This window comes from Hyla sarda, chromosome 13, assembly GCF_029499605.1.
Source record: "Hyla sarda isolate aHylSar1 chromosome 13, aHylSar1.hap1, whole genome shotgun sequence".
NCBI classification, from domain to species: Eukaryota; Metazoa; Chordata; class Amphibia; order Anura; family Hylidae; genus Hyla; species Hyla sarda.
This window is the reverse complement of record NC_079201.1, coordinates 7,945,943-7,964,063: the sequence shown is the minus strand read 5'-3', so window position 1 is coordinate 7,964,063 and position 18,121 is coordinate 7,945,943. Positions and strand designations below refer to the sequence as shown.

At 45.6% G+C, this 18,121-nt stretch overlaps 1 protein-coding gene across 17 annotated transcripts in view; it reads right to left on the bottom strand.

Annotated features, from left to right (window-relative positions):
* The window catches only part of OGFOD3 (2-oxoglutarate and iron dependent oxygenase domain containing 3), a 452,864-nt gene that overhangs the window by 409,054 nt on the left and 25,689 nt on the right, over window positions 1-18,121 (bottom strand). For all 17 annotated transcript variants that reach the window (XR_008849651.1, XR_008849649.1, XR_008849652.1 and 14 more), the window contains exons 4-6: window positions 17,643-17,685; window positions 7,918-7,982; window positions 3,802-3,858 (exon numbers count right to left, since the gene is read on the bottom strand). Coding sequence is in view for 5 of the 17 variants with exons in the window: in XM_056550515.1 (XP_056406490.1) it covers window positions 3,802-3,858; window positions 7,918-7,982; window positions 17,643-17,685 (165 nt within the window). In the remaining 12 variants the exon portion in view is untranslated. The remainder of the gene's footprint in view (window positions 1-3,801; window positions 3,859-7,917; window positions 7,983-17,642; window positions 17,686-18,121) is intronic.

The window sequence follows — 18,121 nt, the reverse complement described above, 5'->3', positions numbered from 1 at the left end:
ATAAATCACGTTACTTTTCATACTCCAGTGTGCTGCGGTCACCTTTGTTAACCTATATATCAAAACAAAGGCACAGCACTCAGTTCCAAAATAAAGTGCAATGTATTTTTCTCATGTAAGTGCTGTGGACGGTATTGGAACAGTGATCAGGTTGTGGGCGCTGGCACCTTGTGGTATTTATTATTTTGAGCGGTGCTGCAAATTTTTGACTTTTTGTATAAATACATACATCGTAGATTATAGGGCACTAATCTGCCTAATTAAATGGAAAGCCTGTAAGCAGGTTAGCAGCGGGCTGAGTAATTGCACCGCCATTGCCTGTTTATTACCGGGGACTATTACACAGACACTTAGTGCGAGTCAATACTAATGGTCAGAACTTAATAACGCAGTTGGCAACCCTTAAGAGACTGAACAGTGTTCTCATCCTACAGGACCTGCCCTGCTGAGATTCCTTCTGCAACGACGGACCATGGAGTAGTGTTTTGGCACCAGGATCCTTTCTATTCATTTGACAGAAGAGGAGTACACAAGTGCACCCCCCTCCCTGAGCTATAGGTTATCATGGGCATATAAATACAGGCCTCAATGAGCCTGATCTCTTCACATCTCAGAAGCTAAGCAGGTGTGGGGCTGGTAATATCTTACATGGATGACTGCCTTAAAGGTGAATTACGGTATTGGGGATAAGTGTCTGATCACGGAGGGTCCATGGGGGTACTGCAGCTTGGCACCTATCAGCTCATTTAGTTAAGCTGCCATACCAAACGCAATCTGCAGTAAGGTTTTTGAGAGAGTAGTGGATGCATGGAATGGTCTTCCTGTAGAAGTGGCAGCTGCCAATACAGTAAAGGAGTTTAAGCATGCTAGGCATAAGGCTATCCTTCATATAAGATAGTGATAGGCAAAAGGCTATCCTTCATATAAGATAGTGATAGGCAAAAGGCTATCCTTCACATAAGATAGGGATAGGTATAAGGCTATCCTTCATATAAGATAGGGATAGACATAAGGCTATCCTTCATATAAGATAGGGATAGACATAAGGCTATCCTTCATATAAGATAGGGATAGGTGTAAGGCTATCCTTCATATAAGACAGGGATAGGTATAAGGCAATCCTTCATATAAGATAGGGATAGACATAAGGCTATCCTTCATATAAGATAGAGATATGTATAAGGCTATCCTTCATATAAGATAGGGATAGGTATAAGGCTATCCTTCATATAAGATAGGGATAGGTGTAAGGCTATTCTTCATATAAGACAGGGATAGGTATAAGGCAATCCTTCATATAAGATAGGGATAGACATAAGGCTATCCTTCATATAAGATAGAGATAGGTATAAGGCTATCCTTCATATAAGATAGGGATAGGTATAAGGCTATCCTTCATATAAGATAGGGATAGGTGTAAGGCTATCCTTCATATAAGACAGGGATAGGTATAAGGCAATCCTTCATATAAGATAGGGATAGACATAAGGCTATCCTTCATATAAGATAGAGATAGGTATAAGGCTATCCTTCATATAAGATAGTGATAGGCAAAAGGCTATCCTTCATATAAGATAGAGATAGGTATAAGGCTATCTTTCATATAAGATAGTGATAGGTATAAGGCTATCTTTCATATAAGATAGGGATAGACATAATACTATCCTTCATATAAGATAGTGATAGGCATAAGACTATCCTTCATATAAGATAGAAATAGACATAAGGCTATCCTTCATATAAGATAGAGATGGGTATAAGGCTATCCTTCATATAAGATAGTGATAGGTATAAGGCTATCCTTCATATAAGATAGGGATAGTTATAAGGATATCCTTCATATAAGATAGAGATAGGTATAAGGCTATCCTTCATATAAGATAGAGATAAGCATAAGATTATTCTTCATATAAGATAGAGATAGGTATAAGGCTATTCTTCATATAAGATAGAGATTGGTATAAGGCTATCCTTCATATAAGATAGGGATAGGCATAAGATTATTCTTCATATAAGATAAAGATAGGTATAAGGCTATCCTTCATATAAGATAGGGATATGCATAAGGCTATTCTTCATATGAGAATCTAATAGGCATAAGGCTAGCCTTCATATAAGATATGAATAAACATAAGGCTATCCTTTATATAAGATAGTAGGGATGTCCCGATACCATTTTTTTAAAGACGAGTACGAGTACCCATACTTTAATTCTAGTACTCGCCGATACCAAGTACGAGCACTTATATTTTAAAGGGAACTTGACAGCAGGGTGACGCGGCTTCTGGCGCTGTTTACCGTATGATATGTGGGTCCTTGTTGTGTACAATGGAGGCGGCTGCTGTAGTATGAGCCAAGATTTCTCTCTTCTCCATTGGGCAGAACAGGGAATTTGCATTGGCGGCGAGACCGATGACCACATGGTGAGCAGCAATAGAAACCGGGTCACCTGTACCCTCTACCTATAGATTCAAGTTAGTGCAGGTGACTCTGCTGTAAGATTGTCTTTAATAGTAGGTAGTATCCCCCTGCAGACATTAGCAGATGTCCCCTGGCAGTCATTAGTAGCAGCCCCCCCCCCCTGTAGACAGCAGCCCCCCCTGTAGACCCCAGCCCCCCTTTAGACAGTGGGCCCCCATTTAAACAGCAGCAGGCCCCCCCCCCCCTTTTAGACAGCAGCAGGCCCCTCCCCCACCATTTAGACAGCAGCAGGGCCCCACCTTTAGACTGCAACAGGGCCCTCCCCCCTTTAGACAGCAGCAGGCCCCCCCCTTTAGACAACAGCAGGGCCCCCCCTTTAGACAACAGCAGGACCCCCCCTTTAGACAACAGCAGGGCCCCCCCTTTAGACAACAGCAGGGCCCCCCCTAATTAGACAGCAGCAGGGCCCCCCCTATTAGACAGCAGCAGGGCCCCCCCTATTAGACAGCAGCAGGGCCCCCCCTATTAGACAGCAGCAGGGCCCCTCTATTAGACAGCAGCAGGCCCCCCCCTTTAGACAGAAGCAGCCCCCCCCTTTAGAGAGCAGCAGGGCCCCCCTTTAGAGAGCAGCAGGGCCCCCCTTTAGACAGCAGCAGGCCCCGTTTAGACAGCAGAAGCCCCCCCCCTCCCCGTTTAGACAGCAGCAGGGCCCCCCCTATTAGACAGCAGCAGGGCCCCCCTATTAGACAGCAGCAGGGCCCCCCCTATTAGACAGCAGCAGGGCCCCCCCCCCTTTAGACAGCAGCAGGGCCCCCCTTTAGAATGCAGCAGACCCCCGTTTAGACGGCAGCAGGCCCCCATTTAGACAGCAGCAGGGCCCCCCGTTTAGACATTAGTAGCAGCCCCCTCCTTGCAGGCAGCTCACCTCCTCGGGTGGGGTGCTGGTGCTGCCGCTCTGCTGCCCCGTTCTTCTGTCCTCCCGGTCCGCATCATGTCGTCCTATGGAGGAGTATGTGACATATATGTCATTCCGCTTCCTCCGTAGTGTTACGCTGGGCGCAGGGGAGGAGGCGGAATGACGTGTGTGTCACATGCTCATTCATGGAACACTATGATGCGGACGGGAGAACGGGGCAGCAGAGCGGCACCAGGTATCGGGCATGGTATCGGGGACATTAAACGAGTCCCCGATACCATGCAAATGGCTAGTATCGGCCCCGATACCAGTATCATAGTATCCCTATAAGATAGAGACAAGGACTATTGATGGTATTCAGAATATTGGGCAGAATGGTTCCTATCTGCCGACACATGTTATGTTTCTATGTAAATAAAGCAAATCTGTTTACTATTCACTGAAGGAAATAGAATATATTTTACCGATACATCTGGAAATCATTCTCGGTCAGGATCTCTTTCATCTGCTCTCCATAATACCTGTAAGCACAAGGAAGAAAATAGTGGGGTGAAAATACTGAAGGCCTTCTGATACAGAGCACCAAATCCCCTGCACATATATAAAAAGTAATACTAAAATGATGGTTGTCCCAGGTCACCACTAAGGGGCGCTTCCTGCTTCCAAGTTGACCTTAAAGGGGTACTCCGCCCCTAGACATCTTATCCCCTATCCAAAGGATAGGGGATAAGATGTCAGATCGCCGCGGTGCCGCTGCTGGGGATCCCCGCTGCGGCACCGCGGTATCATTACAGCACAGAGCGAGTTTGCTCTGCACGTAATGACGCGCAATACAGGGGCCGGAGCATCGTTACGTCACGGCTCCGCCCCTCATGACGTCACGGCCCGTCCCTTTCAATACAAGTCTATGGGAGGGGGCGCGGCGGTCGTCACAACCCCTACCATAGACTTGCATCAAGGGGAAGGGCCATGATGTCACGAGGGGCGGAGCCATGACGTCACGTGGCTCAGTCCCCTGTATCGCCCGTCATTACGCACAGAGCGAACTCGCTCTGTGCAGTAATGATAGCGGGGTGCCGCAGCGGGGATCCCGGGGCTCCCCTGCAAGCGGCACGGCGGCGATCTGACATCTTATCCCCTATCCTTTGGATAGGGGATAAGATGTCTAGTGGCGGAGTACCCCTTTAATAATAAAATAATATACAGTCAAACTTACGGAACAGATACGGGCTGCTGGATGCAGGATCCTCCGGCTGACTAAAGAACCGTGCAATGGATTGGACTAATTTACTGTATTAGTTCTACAACCTGTTCAACACTTATAAGATCTCTGCTTGAAGTCAGTGAGTGAAATCATTTCTTATCACGTCCAAATGACACCGATCTTTAAGAACCTTACAGCTCTGGAGCTTCTAGAACTGTGTCAGTGGTTAGAACAGGTTTTCAGTATTGATCACAACATTAAAGGGGTTGTCCGGTGAAAAAAACATCATAGGGGATAAGTATCTTATTGCGGGAGAGAGGTTGGGGGGGGGGTCTAACCACTGGGACCCCAGCGATCTCCAGAACGAGGCCAGGCTCGCAGAGAGAAACGTAATGTAGACGGCACGCACCCTATTTATTTGTATGGGTGCGCTGAAGATAATTAGGTACAGCACTCTGAATTTACGGTGCTCCCATACAAACGAATGGAATTCTCTCTACGAGCCAGGGCCTTGTTCTGCATATCGCAGTGGGTCCTAGTGGTCAGAACCCCCATCCTGTGGATAGGGGATAACATATTTTTCACCAGACAACCCTTTAAGGCTTCCGAACAATTACAGCAAGCAGAGATATTGAAAGTGAAACACAAAGAACACTGCAGAGCTTTTCCTCATACAATGACTAAAGAGGGTTTGTTCAGCACCACCCCTCTCCACAGGATGTATGTGGTATTGAAGCTTAGCTCCATTATATTCACTAGTGCTGCAGCTGCAATATCAGACACAACCTGTGGACAGGGGGTGGCGCGGTTTCTGGAAGAATCAGCCATGTTCTTTCCCTAATAAAACTGACATTATCACAGGGTATTACATGATCATAGCTTAATACCTTACTAGTCATGGCGGATTTCTACACAGTAGTATTCCTAAGATATAAAGGTAATGCAAGGTCTCGGTAGGGATGTTGATATTGAGAATTTCTAATGATTTTCCAGGCTGGCCAGACGATATCGGAGGTGAGCGGCACAATCTATCATCCCTTTCTGAGCCATATTCATTCATGCAGGTTATTATGGGATTTAATTGGTAATAAATCACTGCAGACCAGCTAGTTGAGGTAGCACACAGTTACTGCATAGAGAATCCAGGCAGAGGCGAGACCAAGGGTTATAGAGACAGGGCGGGGATGTATACATTAGATAATGAGAGAAGAGAAAAAGTAAAGGGGATTTAAAGTGAACCAAACATGGGACAGGGTCATCTATAAGAAAGCCATAGGGTGTGAGGATTCTTGAAGTCCCTACATCCATGTTTCCCAATCAATGATCCTTCAGCTGTTGCAAAACTACAACTCCCAGTATGCCCGGACAGCCGTTGGCTGTCCGCACATACTGGGAGTTGTAGCTTTGCCTCAGCTGGAGGTACCCTGGTTGGGAAACACTGCTCTACAGGAAAAGAAAAGCAGAAAAAGAAAAGTAAAAAAGGATTCAGGGTAAAGGGAAAAGTGAAAGAAGAACCAGAGAAAGTAAAAAGTGAAAGGAGCTTAAAAGAAAGTGAAATGAGAAAAACATAAAGTAGAAGATTGTTCAGAGAAAAGCAAAAGTGGAAGGAGATAATGAGAAAAGTAAAAGAAAGAAATGTAAAAAGAGAGAAAATGAAAGAGACAGATAATGTGCTATTCAGATAGATACATATGAGATAGACAGATAGATGATAGATAGATATGAGATAGATAGATAACAGATAGATAAGATAGATAGATAGATAGATAGATACATGGATAGTTAGATAGATAGCAGATAGATAGATAGATAGATAGCAGATAGATAGATAGATATGAGATAGATAGATAGATATGAGATAGATAGATATGAGATAGATAGATGGATGGATATGAGATAGATAGATAGATAGATATGAGATAGATAGATATGAGATAGATAGATAGATAAAGCAAATACGATGCAGCACTCCACAAGTGGCAAAGAAGGTGGTTTTATTCCATCATGTGCATAGACAACGTCTCACACTGGCTTTTTCAAGGAACCGGAGGACCCAGGTTCCAGATATGCGGGCACCCCGAATTTCTTTTTTACTCTGGATTTTGGTTGTGCCGTTTTTATTTGCATTAGATAGATAGATAGATATGAGATAGATATGAGATAGATAGATATGAGATAGATAGATGGATGGATATGAGATAGATAGATATGAGATAGATAGATAGATAGATAGATAGATAGATATGAGATAGATAGAAATGAGATAGATAGATAGATATGAGATAGAGAGATATGGGATAGATAGATAGATATGAGATAGATATGAGATAGATAGATATGAGATAGATAGATATGAGATAGATAGATATGAGATAGAGAGATATGGGATAGATAGATAGATATGAGATAGATAGATATTATATAGATAGATATGAGATAGATAGATAGACAATAAGATAGAAAGATAGATAGATAGCAGATAGATAGATATGAGATAGAGAGATATATATGTGATAGATAGATATATAGATATATAGATAAATAGATAGAAGATAGATATGAGATACATATATAGCAGATAGATAGATATGAGATAGATAGATAGATATGAGATAGATAGATAGATATGAGATAGATATATAGATAAATATGAGATAGATAGATAACAGATAGATAAGATAGATACAATGCATTCAGAAAGTTTTCAGACACTTTTACAATAATATATTGAAGTTTTCTTATTTGATTCTGCCCACAATACCCCATAATGAGAGAATGGAAAGATAATTTTCTAAGTTTTAGCAAAATTATTTAAAAGGAAAAATGTAAATGTGGCATTGACATAAGTATTCAGACCCTTTGCTATGGCAGTCCTCATCTACCCAGACAGAGTGTGAGAGGATCTGCAGAGAAAAATGGCAGAAGACTGGAGGCTGTAGTTGCTGCCAAAGGGGCTTCAGCTAAGTCCTGAGTATAGGGTATGAATACTTAGGTCACTGCAAGATTTTTAGATGTTCTTTTTCAATAAATTAGAAAAAAAAAGTCTAACTTTTTCTTATCACTGTGGGGTATTGAGGGCAGAATGATGAAGAAGACTTGAATTTTGTTTTTATTTTAGCAAAAGGAAAAACATAAGAAAATGTGGATAAAGTGGAAGGGTCTGAAGACTTTCTGGAGGCAATGTAGATAGATAAACGATTAATATGAGAAAACAGCTCAAAGGGGGGCAAATCAAACCAAGGAAGGAAACGGAAAATCAAACCAAGACTGTAAAAAGAATGGAACATCGTAACAATAGAAGGTGGTGGGAAGGAGTGGGCGACAGAAGAAAGGCTCCAGGAACGTCAGAACATGAGAGCAGGTTAGAAGGACTCACCGATACATATTTACAAAGTTCTTCCCCATTGACAGCGCTCCCGAGTGCAGGTCGAGAATAGACGCCTGGAAAACACAGGAGATTGTAAATTACAGATCTGTTAACTGCTGGATTCTTTAGTGCCACACGCTGGCACAGCAGAGGCTTCTGGGTAATCACACCGCCTGATTACCATGTGCAGGTCACGAGCCCTCATTTTCCGCACTTAAGAGAGCGGGAGTGCCGGATAAAAGTTTGGGCTCAGTCTCTCCTTTTGTAGGAAAATGATACCTTACAGTCAGCATAGCAGTTTATTTTGTACAAGAGAAATGCAAGGAACATTACTAAAACATAATCAAATGAAACAGAAACGATACTATGTATTAAAAACAGTGACAGAGAACACCATTAAGAGGCGGCCAGCAAAACCTGGTAATACAGCATGCCACAAAGTGAGTGCCGCGTGGGATCGGCAGGATTCACAACCATATATTGTATGTACTGTCTGTAAGAGCTTCATAATGTCTGGCTTATTCTGGGCTGCCCGGATTGTGCTTTATTTAAAAGAAATTATAAAATGATATTTTATCCATATTTATATTTTAGTGTACTGTAGTTTGATGTTACCCTGATCTGACAGAAAACCGTGACAGCTAGATATTTTAGTTCAGAGAGTCATCTAAAACAGGTGTTTAGACAATGGGACAGAGTTATCAATAGTTTTACCAGGAAAGGTTTTTATGCTTTGTGACTGTTGTAAAGGCTGGGAGAAAAGCAAGGAATACACAGACGTACAGAGGAGCCAGAGGAACAGAGAGACGGGCTAGGGAGGCAAATGGTTAATAGGTAAAAAGCCAAGGAGACAAAGAACTAGAGAGAATGTTAGAAGAATAAAGAACTAGACAGAAAGACACAAAAGACAGGGATCAAGAGAGATAGAGATCAAGACAGAGGGAGAGAGAGAGAGAGAGAGAGAGAGAGAGAGAGAGAGAGAGAGAGAGAGAGAGAGAGAGAGTGATAGAGAGAGAGTGATAGAGAGAGAGAGAGAGAGAGTGATAGAGAGAGTGATAGAGAGAGAGTGATAGAGAGAGTGTGTGATAGAGAGAGAGAGAGTGTGATAGAGAGAGAGAGTGATAGAGAGAGTGATAGAGAGAGTGTGATAGAGAGAGAGAGAGTGTGATAGAGAGAGAGAGTGTGATAGAGAGAGAGAGTGATAGAGAGAGAGAGAGAGAGAGAGAGTGATAGAGAGAGAGAGAGTGTGATAGAGAGAGAATGTGAGAGAGAGAGAGAGTGATAGAGAGAGAGAGAGAGAGAGAGAGAGAGAGAGTGTGTGAGAGAGAGAGAGAGTGTGTGAGAGAGAGAGATAGTGATAGAGAGAGAGTGTGAGAAAGAGTGATAGAGAGAGAGAGAGTGATAGAGAGAGAGAGAGTGATAGAGAGAGAGTGTGAGAAAGAGTGATAGAGAGAGAGAGAGTGATAGAGAGAGAGAGAGTGATAGAGAGAGAGAGTGATAGAGAGAGAGAGAGAGAGAGAGATAGAGAGTGATAGAGAGAGAGAGAGTGATAGAGAGAGAGAGAGTGATAGAGAGAGAGAGAGAGAGTGATAGAGAGAGAGAGAGAGTGATAGAGAGAGCGTGATAGAGAGAGAGAGAGTGATAGAGAGAGAGAGTGATAGAGAGAGAGAGAGAGAGAGAGAGAGAGAGAGAGTGAGAGAGTGATAGAGAGATAGAGAGAGAGCGAGCAGGGGAGACAAATAACTAGAGAGAATGTTAGAAGAATAAAGACCTAGACAGAAAGACACAAAAGACAGAGATCAAGAGAAATAGGCAGGGGAGACAGAGTCCTGAGGAGAAAGGCAGGGGAGACAGAGTCCTGAGGAGAAAGGCAGGGGAGACAGAGTCCTGAGGAGAAAGGCAGGGGAGACAGAGTCCTGAGGAGAAAGGCAGGGGAGACAGAGTCCTGAGGAGAAAGGCAGGGGAGACAGAGTCCTGAGGAGAAAGGCAGGGGAGACAGAGTCCTGAGGAGAAAGGCAGGGGAGACAGAGTCCTGAGGAGAAAGGCAGGGGAGACAGAGTCCTGAGGAGAAAGGCAGGGGAGACCGAACAAAGAGATGGAAGCCTAGACTGGTGCAGACAGACACCGAGGAGAGAGGAAGAGACCAGTATAGACTGAAAGGGGATAGATTGACAAAATAGCCTGAAGAAAAGGAGACAGAAGCAAAGACTGAAGGCACAAGGAAATCACAATCATAGCCTAAGGGGGAGCAAAACGGAATGGTAGTCTGAAGAACAGGAGAACAGAGACATAGACAGAGGCAGAACAGACTGAAAAACTGGAGACAAAAGCATAAACTGAAGGAAAAGATAAGTATATACAGAGCACTTCACTATGGAGGTTCTGACATGAATAGCCTCATGCTTGAGGTTCAGATCACAGATATGTGCCACAAGACCCCGCGTACAATACAGAATCTCCGGCTGCTGTGTCATCTAAACTACAGCTCTTGTATTCCTATTCAAGATCTATAAGGATTAAGATGAAGAGAGTCACCAGCAGAGGAGAAGTCCTGATATATTTGAGGCGAGTTAAAGGAAAACTCTCAGCTTTCTCCCCCGTACTAACCAGCTGTACTGGCTGGTAGTGCGGGGGGCGCTGATCAGTTTGATGCTTACCGTGCCCGGATCTGCCGCGCCGTTCGGGATATGCTAATGAGGTGCTAACTGGCACTGGCCGGGCTAACTGGCACTCTGATGTCAGGGCCGCTGGCCACAGGGCCACCCAGCTCATCAATATTCCTCCCCTCTCTCTTCATTACAGAGCGGGGAGAAGAGGGAGAGGCGGAGGGAGGGGAGGAAAATTGATGAGCTGGGCGGCGCTACGGCCGGCGGCACTGACGTCAGAGTGCCAGTTAGCCCGGACAGTGCCAGTTATCACCTCATTAGCATATCCCGAAAATAGACGATTAGGGCTGAACGGTGCGGCGGATCCAGGCACGTTAAGCATCAAACTGATCAGCGTCACCCGCACTACCAGCCAGTACCGCTGGTTAGTGCGGGGGGAGAAAGCTGAGAGTTTTCCTTTAATGCACAGTGTGTGCCATCACTTTCCTACCAAATAATCATCTGCACAAGTGGCAGCATTATGGGTAAGGACTGGCACAGGGAATCAGCAGGGTAAGCAGGCATGGAAAACATCCCATAGTCTTCTACACTCGGTATGAAATCATTTCCATTTACAAATCTGAAGTCATGGGACGTACGGCTGCTGAGATCCTTTTCAATAGAATCTGCAAAACCTGAATGTGAAGATGGAGGGAGGGGGAGAAAATCCAAACTATATTATGGGGCTGACGGATGGAGAAATGAGCGGCACTAAACAGTGATGGTAGGGGAAAGAAAAGTGTCTTAGAGGGGTGCACTGCTTAGCTTCTTACATACTGTAAAAAAAAAGGATTTCTGATTTATACCAGACAGAAACCTAATAGATGACCGCGACCAGACCTGGAGATATGATAGGAACATAAACTCCTCAAGGCCAACACAATAACATTGATATGTAATGTGGGGATGCAATTTTTTAAGGGGTATAAACTCTACTGATCCCTAAGCCCTGAAAATTATAGACAAAATCCTTAAGAGAAAGAAAGGTGAGACAAAGTCCTGGAGAGAAAGGAGGGAGAGACAAAGTCCTAGAGAGAAAAGAGGGAGAGACAAAGTCCTGGAGAGAAAGGAGAGAGAGACAAAGTCCTAGAGAGAAAAGAGGGGGAGACAAAGTCCTGGAGAGAAAGGAGGGAGAGACAAAGTCCTAGAGAGAAAGGAGGGAGAGACAAAGTCCTAGAGAGAAAGGAGGGAGAGACAAAGTCCTAGAGAGAAAGGAGGGAGAGACAAAGTCCTAGAGAGAAAGGAGGGAGAGACAAAGTCCTAGAGAGAAAAGAGGGAGAGACAAAGTCCTGGAGAGAAAGGAGGGAGAGACAAAGTCCTAGAGAGAAAAGAGGGGGAGACAAAGTCCTAGAGAGAAAGGAGGGAGAGACAAAGTCCTAGAGAGAAAGGAGGGAGAGACAAAGTCCTAGAGAGAAAGGAGGGAGAGACAAAGTCCAAGAGAGAAAGGAAGGAAAGACAAAGTCCAAGAGAGAAAGGAGGGAGACAAAGTCCTAGAGAGAAAAGAGGGAGAGACAAAGTCCTGGAGAGAAAGGAGGGAGAGACAAAGTCCTAGAGAGAAAGGAGGGGGAGACAAAGTCCTAGAGAGAAAGGAGGGAGACAAAGTCCTAGAGAGAAAGGAGGGAGAGACAAAGTCCTAGAGAGAAAGGAGGGAGACAAAGTCCTAGAGAGAAAGGAGGGAGAGACAAAGTCCTGGAGAGAAAGGAGGGAGAGACAAAGTCCTAGAGAGAAAGGAGGGAGAGACAAAGTCCTAGAGAGAAAGGAGGGAGACAAAGTCCTAGAGAGAAAGGAGGGAGAGACAAAGTCCTGGAGAGAAAGGAGGGAGAGACAAAGTCCTGGAGAGAAAGGAGGGAGAGACAAAGTCCTAGAGAGAAAGGAGGGGGAGACCAAGTCCTAGAGAGAAAGGAGGGAGACAAAGTCCTAGAGAGAAAGGAGGGAAAGACAAAGTCCTAGAGAGAAAGGAGGGAGAGACAAAGCCCTGGAGAGAAAGGAGGGAGAGACAAAGTCCTAGAGAGAAAGGAGGGGGAGACAAAGTCCTAGAGAGAAAGGAGGGAGAGACAAAGTCCTAGAGAGAAAGGAGGGAGAGACAAAGTCCTAGAGAGAAAGGAGAGAGAGACAAAGTCCTGGAGAGAAAGGAGGGAGAGACAAAGTCCTGGAGAGAAAGGAGGGAGAGACAAAGTCCTAGAGAGAAAGGAGGGAGACAAAGTCCTAGAGAGAAAGGAGGGAGAGACAAAGTCCTAGAGATAAAGGAGGGAGAGACAAAGTCCTAGAGAGAAAGGAGGGAGACAAAGTCCTAGAGAGAAAGGAGGGAGAGACAAAGTCCTGGAGAGAAAGGAGGGAGAGACAAAGTCCTAGAGAGAAAGGAGGGAGAGACAAAGTCCTAGAGAGAAAGGAGGGAGACAAAGTCCTAGAGAGAAAGGAGGGAGACAAAGTCCTAGAGAGAAAGGAGGGAGAGACAAAGTCCTAGAGATAAAGGAGGGAGAGACAAAGTCCTAGAGAGAAAGGAGGGAGACAAAGTCCTAGAGAGAAAGGAGGGAGAGACAAAGTCCTGGAGAGAAAGGAGGGAGAGACAAAGTCCTAGAGAGAAAGGAGGGAGAGACAAAGTCCTAGAGAGAAAGGAGGGAGACAAAGTCTCCTAGAGAGAAAGGAGGGAGAGACAAAGTCCTGGAGAGAAAGGAGGGGGAGACCAAGTCCTAGAGAGAAAGGAGGGAGAGACAAAGTCCTAGAGAGAAAGGAGGGGGAGACCAAGTCCTAGAGAGAAAGGAGGGAGAGACAAAGTCCTAGAGAGAAAGGAGGGGGAGACCAAGTCCTAGAGAGAAAGGAGGGGGAGACCAAGTCCTAGAGAGAAAGGAGGGAGAGACAAAGTCCTAGAGAGAAAGGAGGGGGAGACCAAGTCCTAGAGAGAAAGGAGGGAGAGACAAAGTCCTAGAGAGAAAGGAGGGAGTGACAAAGTCCTAGAGAGAAAGGAGGGGGAGACAAAGTCCTGGAGAGAAAGGAGAGAGAGACAAAGTTCTGGAGAGAAAGGAGGGAGAGACAAAGTCCTGGAGAGAAAGGAGGGAGACAAAGTCCTAGAGAGAAAGGAGGGAGACAAAGTCCTAGAGAGAAAGGAGGGAGAGACAAAGTCCTAGAGATAAAGGAGGGAGAGACAAAGTCCTAGAGAGAAAGGAGGGAGACAAAGTCCTAGAGAGAAAGGAGGGAGAGACAAAGTCCTAGAGAGAAAGGAGGGAGACAAAGTCCTGGAGAGAAAGGAGGGAGAGACAAAGTCCTAGAGAGAAAGGAGGGAGAGACAAAGTCCTAGAGAGAAAGGAGGGAGAGACAAAGTCCTAGAGAGAAAGGAGGGAGACAAAGTCCTAGAGAGAAAGGAGGGAGAGACAAAGTCCTGGAGAGAAAGGAGGGAGAGACAAAGTCCTGGAGAGAAAGGAGGGGGAGACCAAGTCCTAGAGAGAAAGGAGGGAGAGACAAAGTCCTAGAGAGAAAGGAGGGGGAGACCAAGTCCTAGAGAGAAAGGAGGGAGAGACAAAGTCCTAGAGAGAAAGGAGGGGGAGACCAAGTCCTAGAGAGAAAGGAGGGAGAGACAAAGTCCTAGAGAGAAAGGAGGGAGAGACAAAGTCCTAGAGAGAAAGGAGAGAGAGACAAAGTCCTGGAGAGAAAGGAGGGAGAGACAAAGTCCTAGAGAGAAAGGAGGGGGAGACCAAGTCCTAGAGAGAAAGGAGGGAGAGACAAAGTCCTAGAGAGAAAGGAAGGAGAGACAAAGTCCTAGAGAGAAAGGAGAGAGAGACAAAGTCCTAGAGAGAAAGGAGGGAGAGACAAAGTCCTAGAGAGAAAAGAGGGAGAGACAAAGTCCAAGAGAGAAAGGAGGGAGACAAAGTCCTAGAGAGAAAGGAGGGAGAGACAAAGCCCTGGAGAGAAAGGAGGGAGAGACAAAGTCCTAGAGAGAAAGGAGGGAGAGACAAAGTCCTAGAGAGAAAGGAGGGAGAGACAAAGTCCTGGAGAGAAAGGAAGGAGACAAAGTTCTAGAGAGAAAGGAAGGAGACAAAGTCCTAGAGAGAAAGGAAGGAGAGACAAAGTCCTAGAGACTGTAGGAGCTACAAGTCACCGTGTCCATGTCAGGTTAGTAACAGGGTAGAGACACGGTCCTTGGTCCTTATATCACAACAGAGTGTGGGTTCAGCTCATGGCCCTTGCAATAGCTACTCAATTCTATCAGATCTTTTTTTGGGGGGAAATTCCCTTTAAATGTCAACTCAACACTGGAATAAACACTGTAGTGCCAGCATGTCCCATAGATGCATACATCCCCCTCTATATCACTTCTCCACCAGACTGGATGTAACATAAGGAACCTCTCCTGCTGTCTATGGATTTCTGAGCTTCCCTTTATCAGGCTGTCATATTGAGATCAAACCTGCCCATCTTGTCTCCAGTATTGAGACGTTTATGTGGCGGGTATTCCTGAAGTGTTATGACAGGTTCACAGCAGTATCATTAACCCTACAGATGCGCTTCAAAGTCAGGAAAAAGGGAATATCAAAAGGTACAATGTGACTGTCGCTCTGTAATGCTGAACAGTTGAGAAAAAGCAGCGTTATGTGATCAATGAACGTTAAAGGGGTTGTATGAAATTGATAAAAAGATCTGTTTTCTTTTCCAGATATAGATCCACTACAACAGCGGTATTCAAACTGTGGCCCTCCAGCTGTTGCAAAACTACAACTCCCAGCATGCCCGGACAGCCAACGGCTGTCCGGGCATGCTGGGAATTGTAGTTTTGCAACATCTGGAGGGCCACAGTTTGAAGACCACTGCACTAAAATCTATGGTTATGCAAAATACTGCAGATCATACCCATTCATGTAAAGGGGTTATTCAGGATTAGAGAAACAAAGCTGTTTTCTTTAAAAAAAACAGCGCCACACGTGTCCTCAGGTTGTGTGTGGAATTACAACTTCGCTCTGCCTTTTTTTAAACAATAAATAACCCATTAATGAGTCCATTGAGGGGTCTGGTGCAGACCCTATGGGCAATACTTTGCATTATCTTAAAAGCAAAGATCAGAACTGTGGGACCACTATTAGTCAGCATAGTGAAGGGGCCACAGTGTTCATATAATGCTTTAACAAGCACATCAGGTTATTCCCATAGACTCCCAATCATCCCATATAATAAATAAGATGAGCTGCAGTGATCAGACACAGCATGGTCATATGGACGAGCCACTGTCAGTGGGGCACTGATGATTGGACCCTCACTGATCAAAAATTAATAGAGTTATAAGGTTTAGAAATCTATTTTCTGATAATATATAATAATGGGTTAACGGGGGGGAGGGGGGTTCACATTGACAATCTCTTAAAGGGGTACTCCGCACCCCTAGACATCTTATCCCCTATCCAAAGGATAGGGGATAAGAGGTCAGATCGCCGGGGTCCCGCTGCTGGGGACCCCCGGGATCTCGTCTGCAGCACCCACCTGTACAGCTTGCACCTCACACCGGCAACGCTGGAGGCTTCGGATCCCGACTACAATGGCGGACGAGCGTGACATCCCCTCAATGCAAGTCTATGGGAGGTCCATCACGCCCCCTCCCATAGACTTGCATTGAGGGGGCGGGGCGTGACGTCACACGGGGCGGAGTCATGATGTCACGCTCGTCCACCATTGTGGTCGGGATCCGAAGCCTCCAGCGTTGCCGGTGTGAGGTGCAAGCCGTACAGGTGGGTGCTGCAGCCAAGATCCCGGGGGTCCCCAGCAGCGGGACCCCGGCGATCTGACATCTTATCCCCTATCCTTTGGATAGGGGAAAAGATGTCTAGGGGTGCGGAGTACCCCTTTAAACTTCAATGAACGTCTCACGCCACCTGTTCTGTAATGCATTACACAGTCAACCCAGTGATTTGAATAGGCAATGTGTAATGCTTCCTCTCCCCTGTAGGGGAGCTGCAGGGAAACACTCACTGCCAAGTTTATCTTATTAGATTGTGCTGATCAGATCCCCAGCACTCAATCTGGGGTTGAATTCGTTATACCAGTGTTTCCCAAGCAGAGTGCCCCCAGCTGTTCGTAAACTACAACTCCCAGAATGCCCGGACAGCCGAAGGCTGTCCGGGCATGCTGGGAGTTGTAGTTTTGCAACAGCTGGAGGCACCCTGGTTGGGAAACACTGAACGGGATCTGGGACAGACCTACAGGGGGACCGGCTCTTGGTAAGCATCAGTTTTGTTGCCCCCGTGCCCAGGCAGAACATTAATGGGGGGTGATGTGTAGACATGAAATGAGGGTGTGGACATGAAGGGGGGAAGATGTGATGTGGGGGGAGATGTGATGTGGGGTGGGGGGGAAGTGACGTGGGGGGGGATGTAACGTCGGGAGGGGGGGATGTGACGTGGGGAGGACTGACATGAAATGACGGGATAGGTGTGAAATGGGGGTGTGGACATAAATAGGGGAGATGTGAAATGGGGGGGTGTGGATGAGAAATGGGAGACAGAAATGAAATAGGGGGGGAATGTAAAATGGGAGATGGACATGAAATGGGGGGGATGTGAAATTAGGGGAAAATAAATAGTGGTGTGTACATGAAACAAGGGAGATGTGAAATAAGAGGGTGTGGATGTAAACTGGGGGGGATAGAAACAGGGGGGAATGTGAAATTGTGTGATGGAAATGAAATGGGGACATTAGATTGGACATGAAATTGGGGAATCTCACTATTTATTTATTATATCACAATGGCAATATTTACCTCTATAATTGCAATCGCACATTTTCCCCAAATCATGCAGCCCTACTATGTGTAACGATTGAGCTTGACACTGCTACTAAACAAGCGTCACCCTTTCTTCACCCATTATGAGGATTGGGTAGAAGCCTAGAAATGCTGATGGTAACGCTCTGCCGGCATGTGATGTGTATTACCAGAGCCCGGCAGCTGGGATTACAATGAATGCGGCCGGGACAATCTCCCACACACACATTTTCACTCTCCACTATGAAAGCACAGGATGGATTACAGCCTTCACAGCTAGAGGGGCTCATGAAAGGTGTTGAAAAGTCTGTATTAATCTGTCGAAACCTCTGATATCCAAAACTCACCCCTCCGTCAGAGCCTCCGAGGGACAATCCCGACTCAGCTATCCTGTAAGGAAAAAAAACAAGAGTCCGTAATGAGATCTGAACGAGAAACAGACGCTCAACGCCAGCTGGCACGCGCTCCTATACTGATGGAATTGAGTAGGTGCCGTGCAAACCTGCGTATACATACAAGGAGCCAGGGTGTAGTGTTATACAGGGAGCTGTGATGTGGGCAGACGGGGGGGGAGCAAATTTTCCTTCTGGAGAATGGGGGGTCTGTGCGCTCAGGCATCAATCTATAATACAGGGTCCTGATCTTTTGGGGCTTAGAGAAACAGAGAACTGGAAAATATTTCACAGATAACTTTACCCATAACTGGAAACAGAAGTGAGCAGAACCTGCATACAGAACAGTAGCCTGACTTACTTGACTGGTTTTACTGGAGTCTCCTGGGAACTGGGTTGTCATTCAAGCTGCCCCAATATTTAAAGGGGTACTC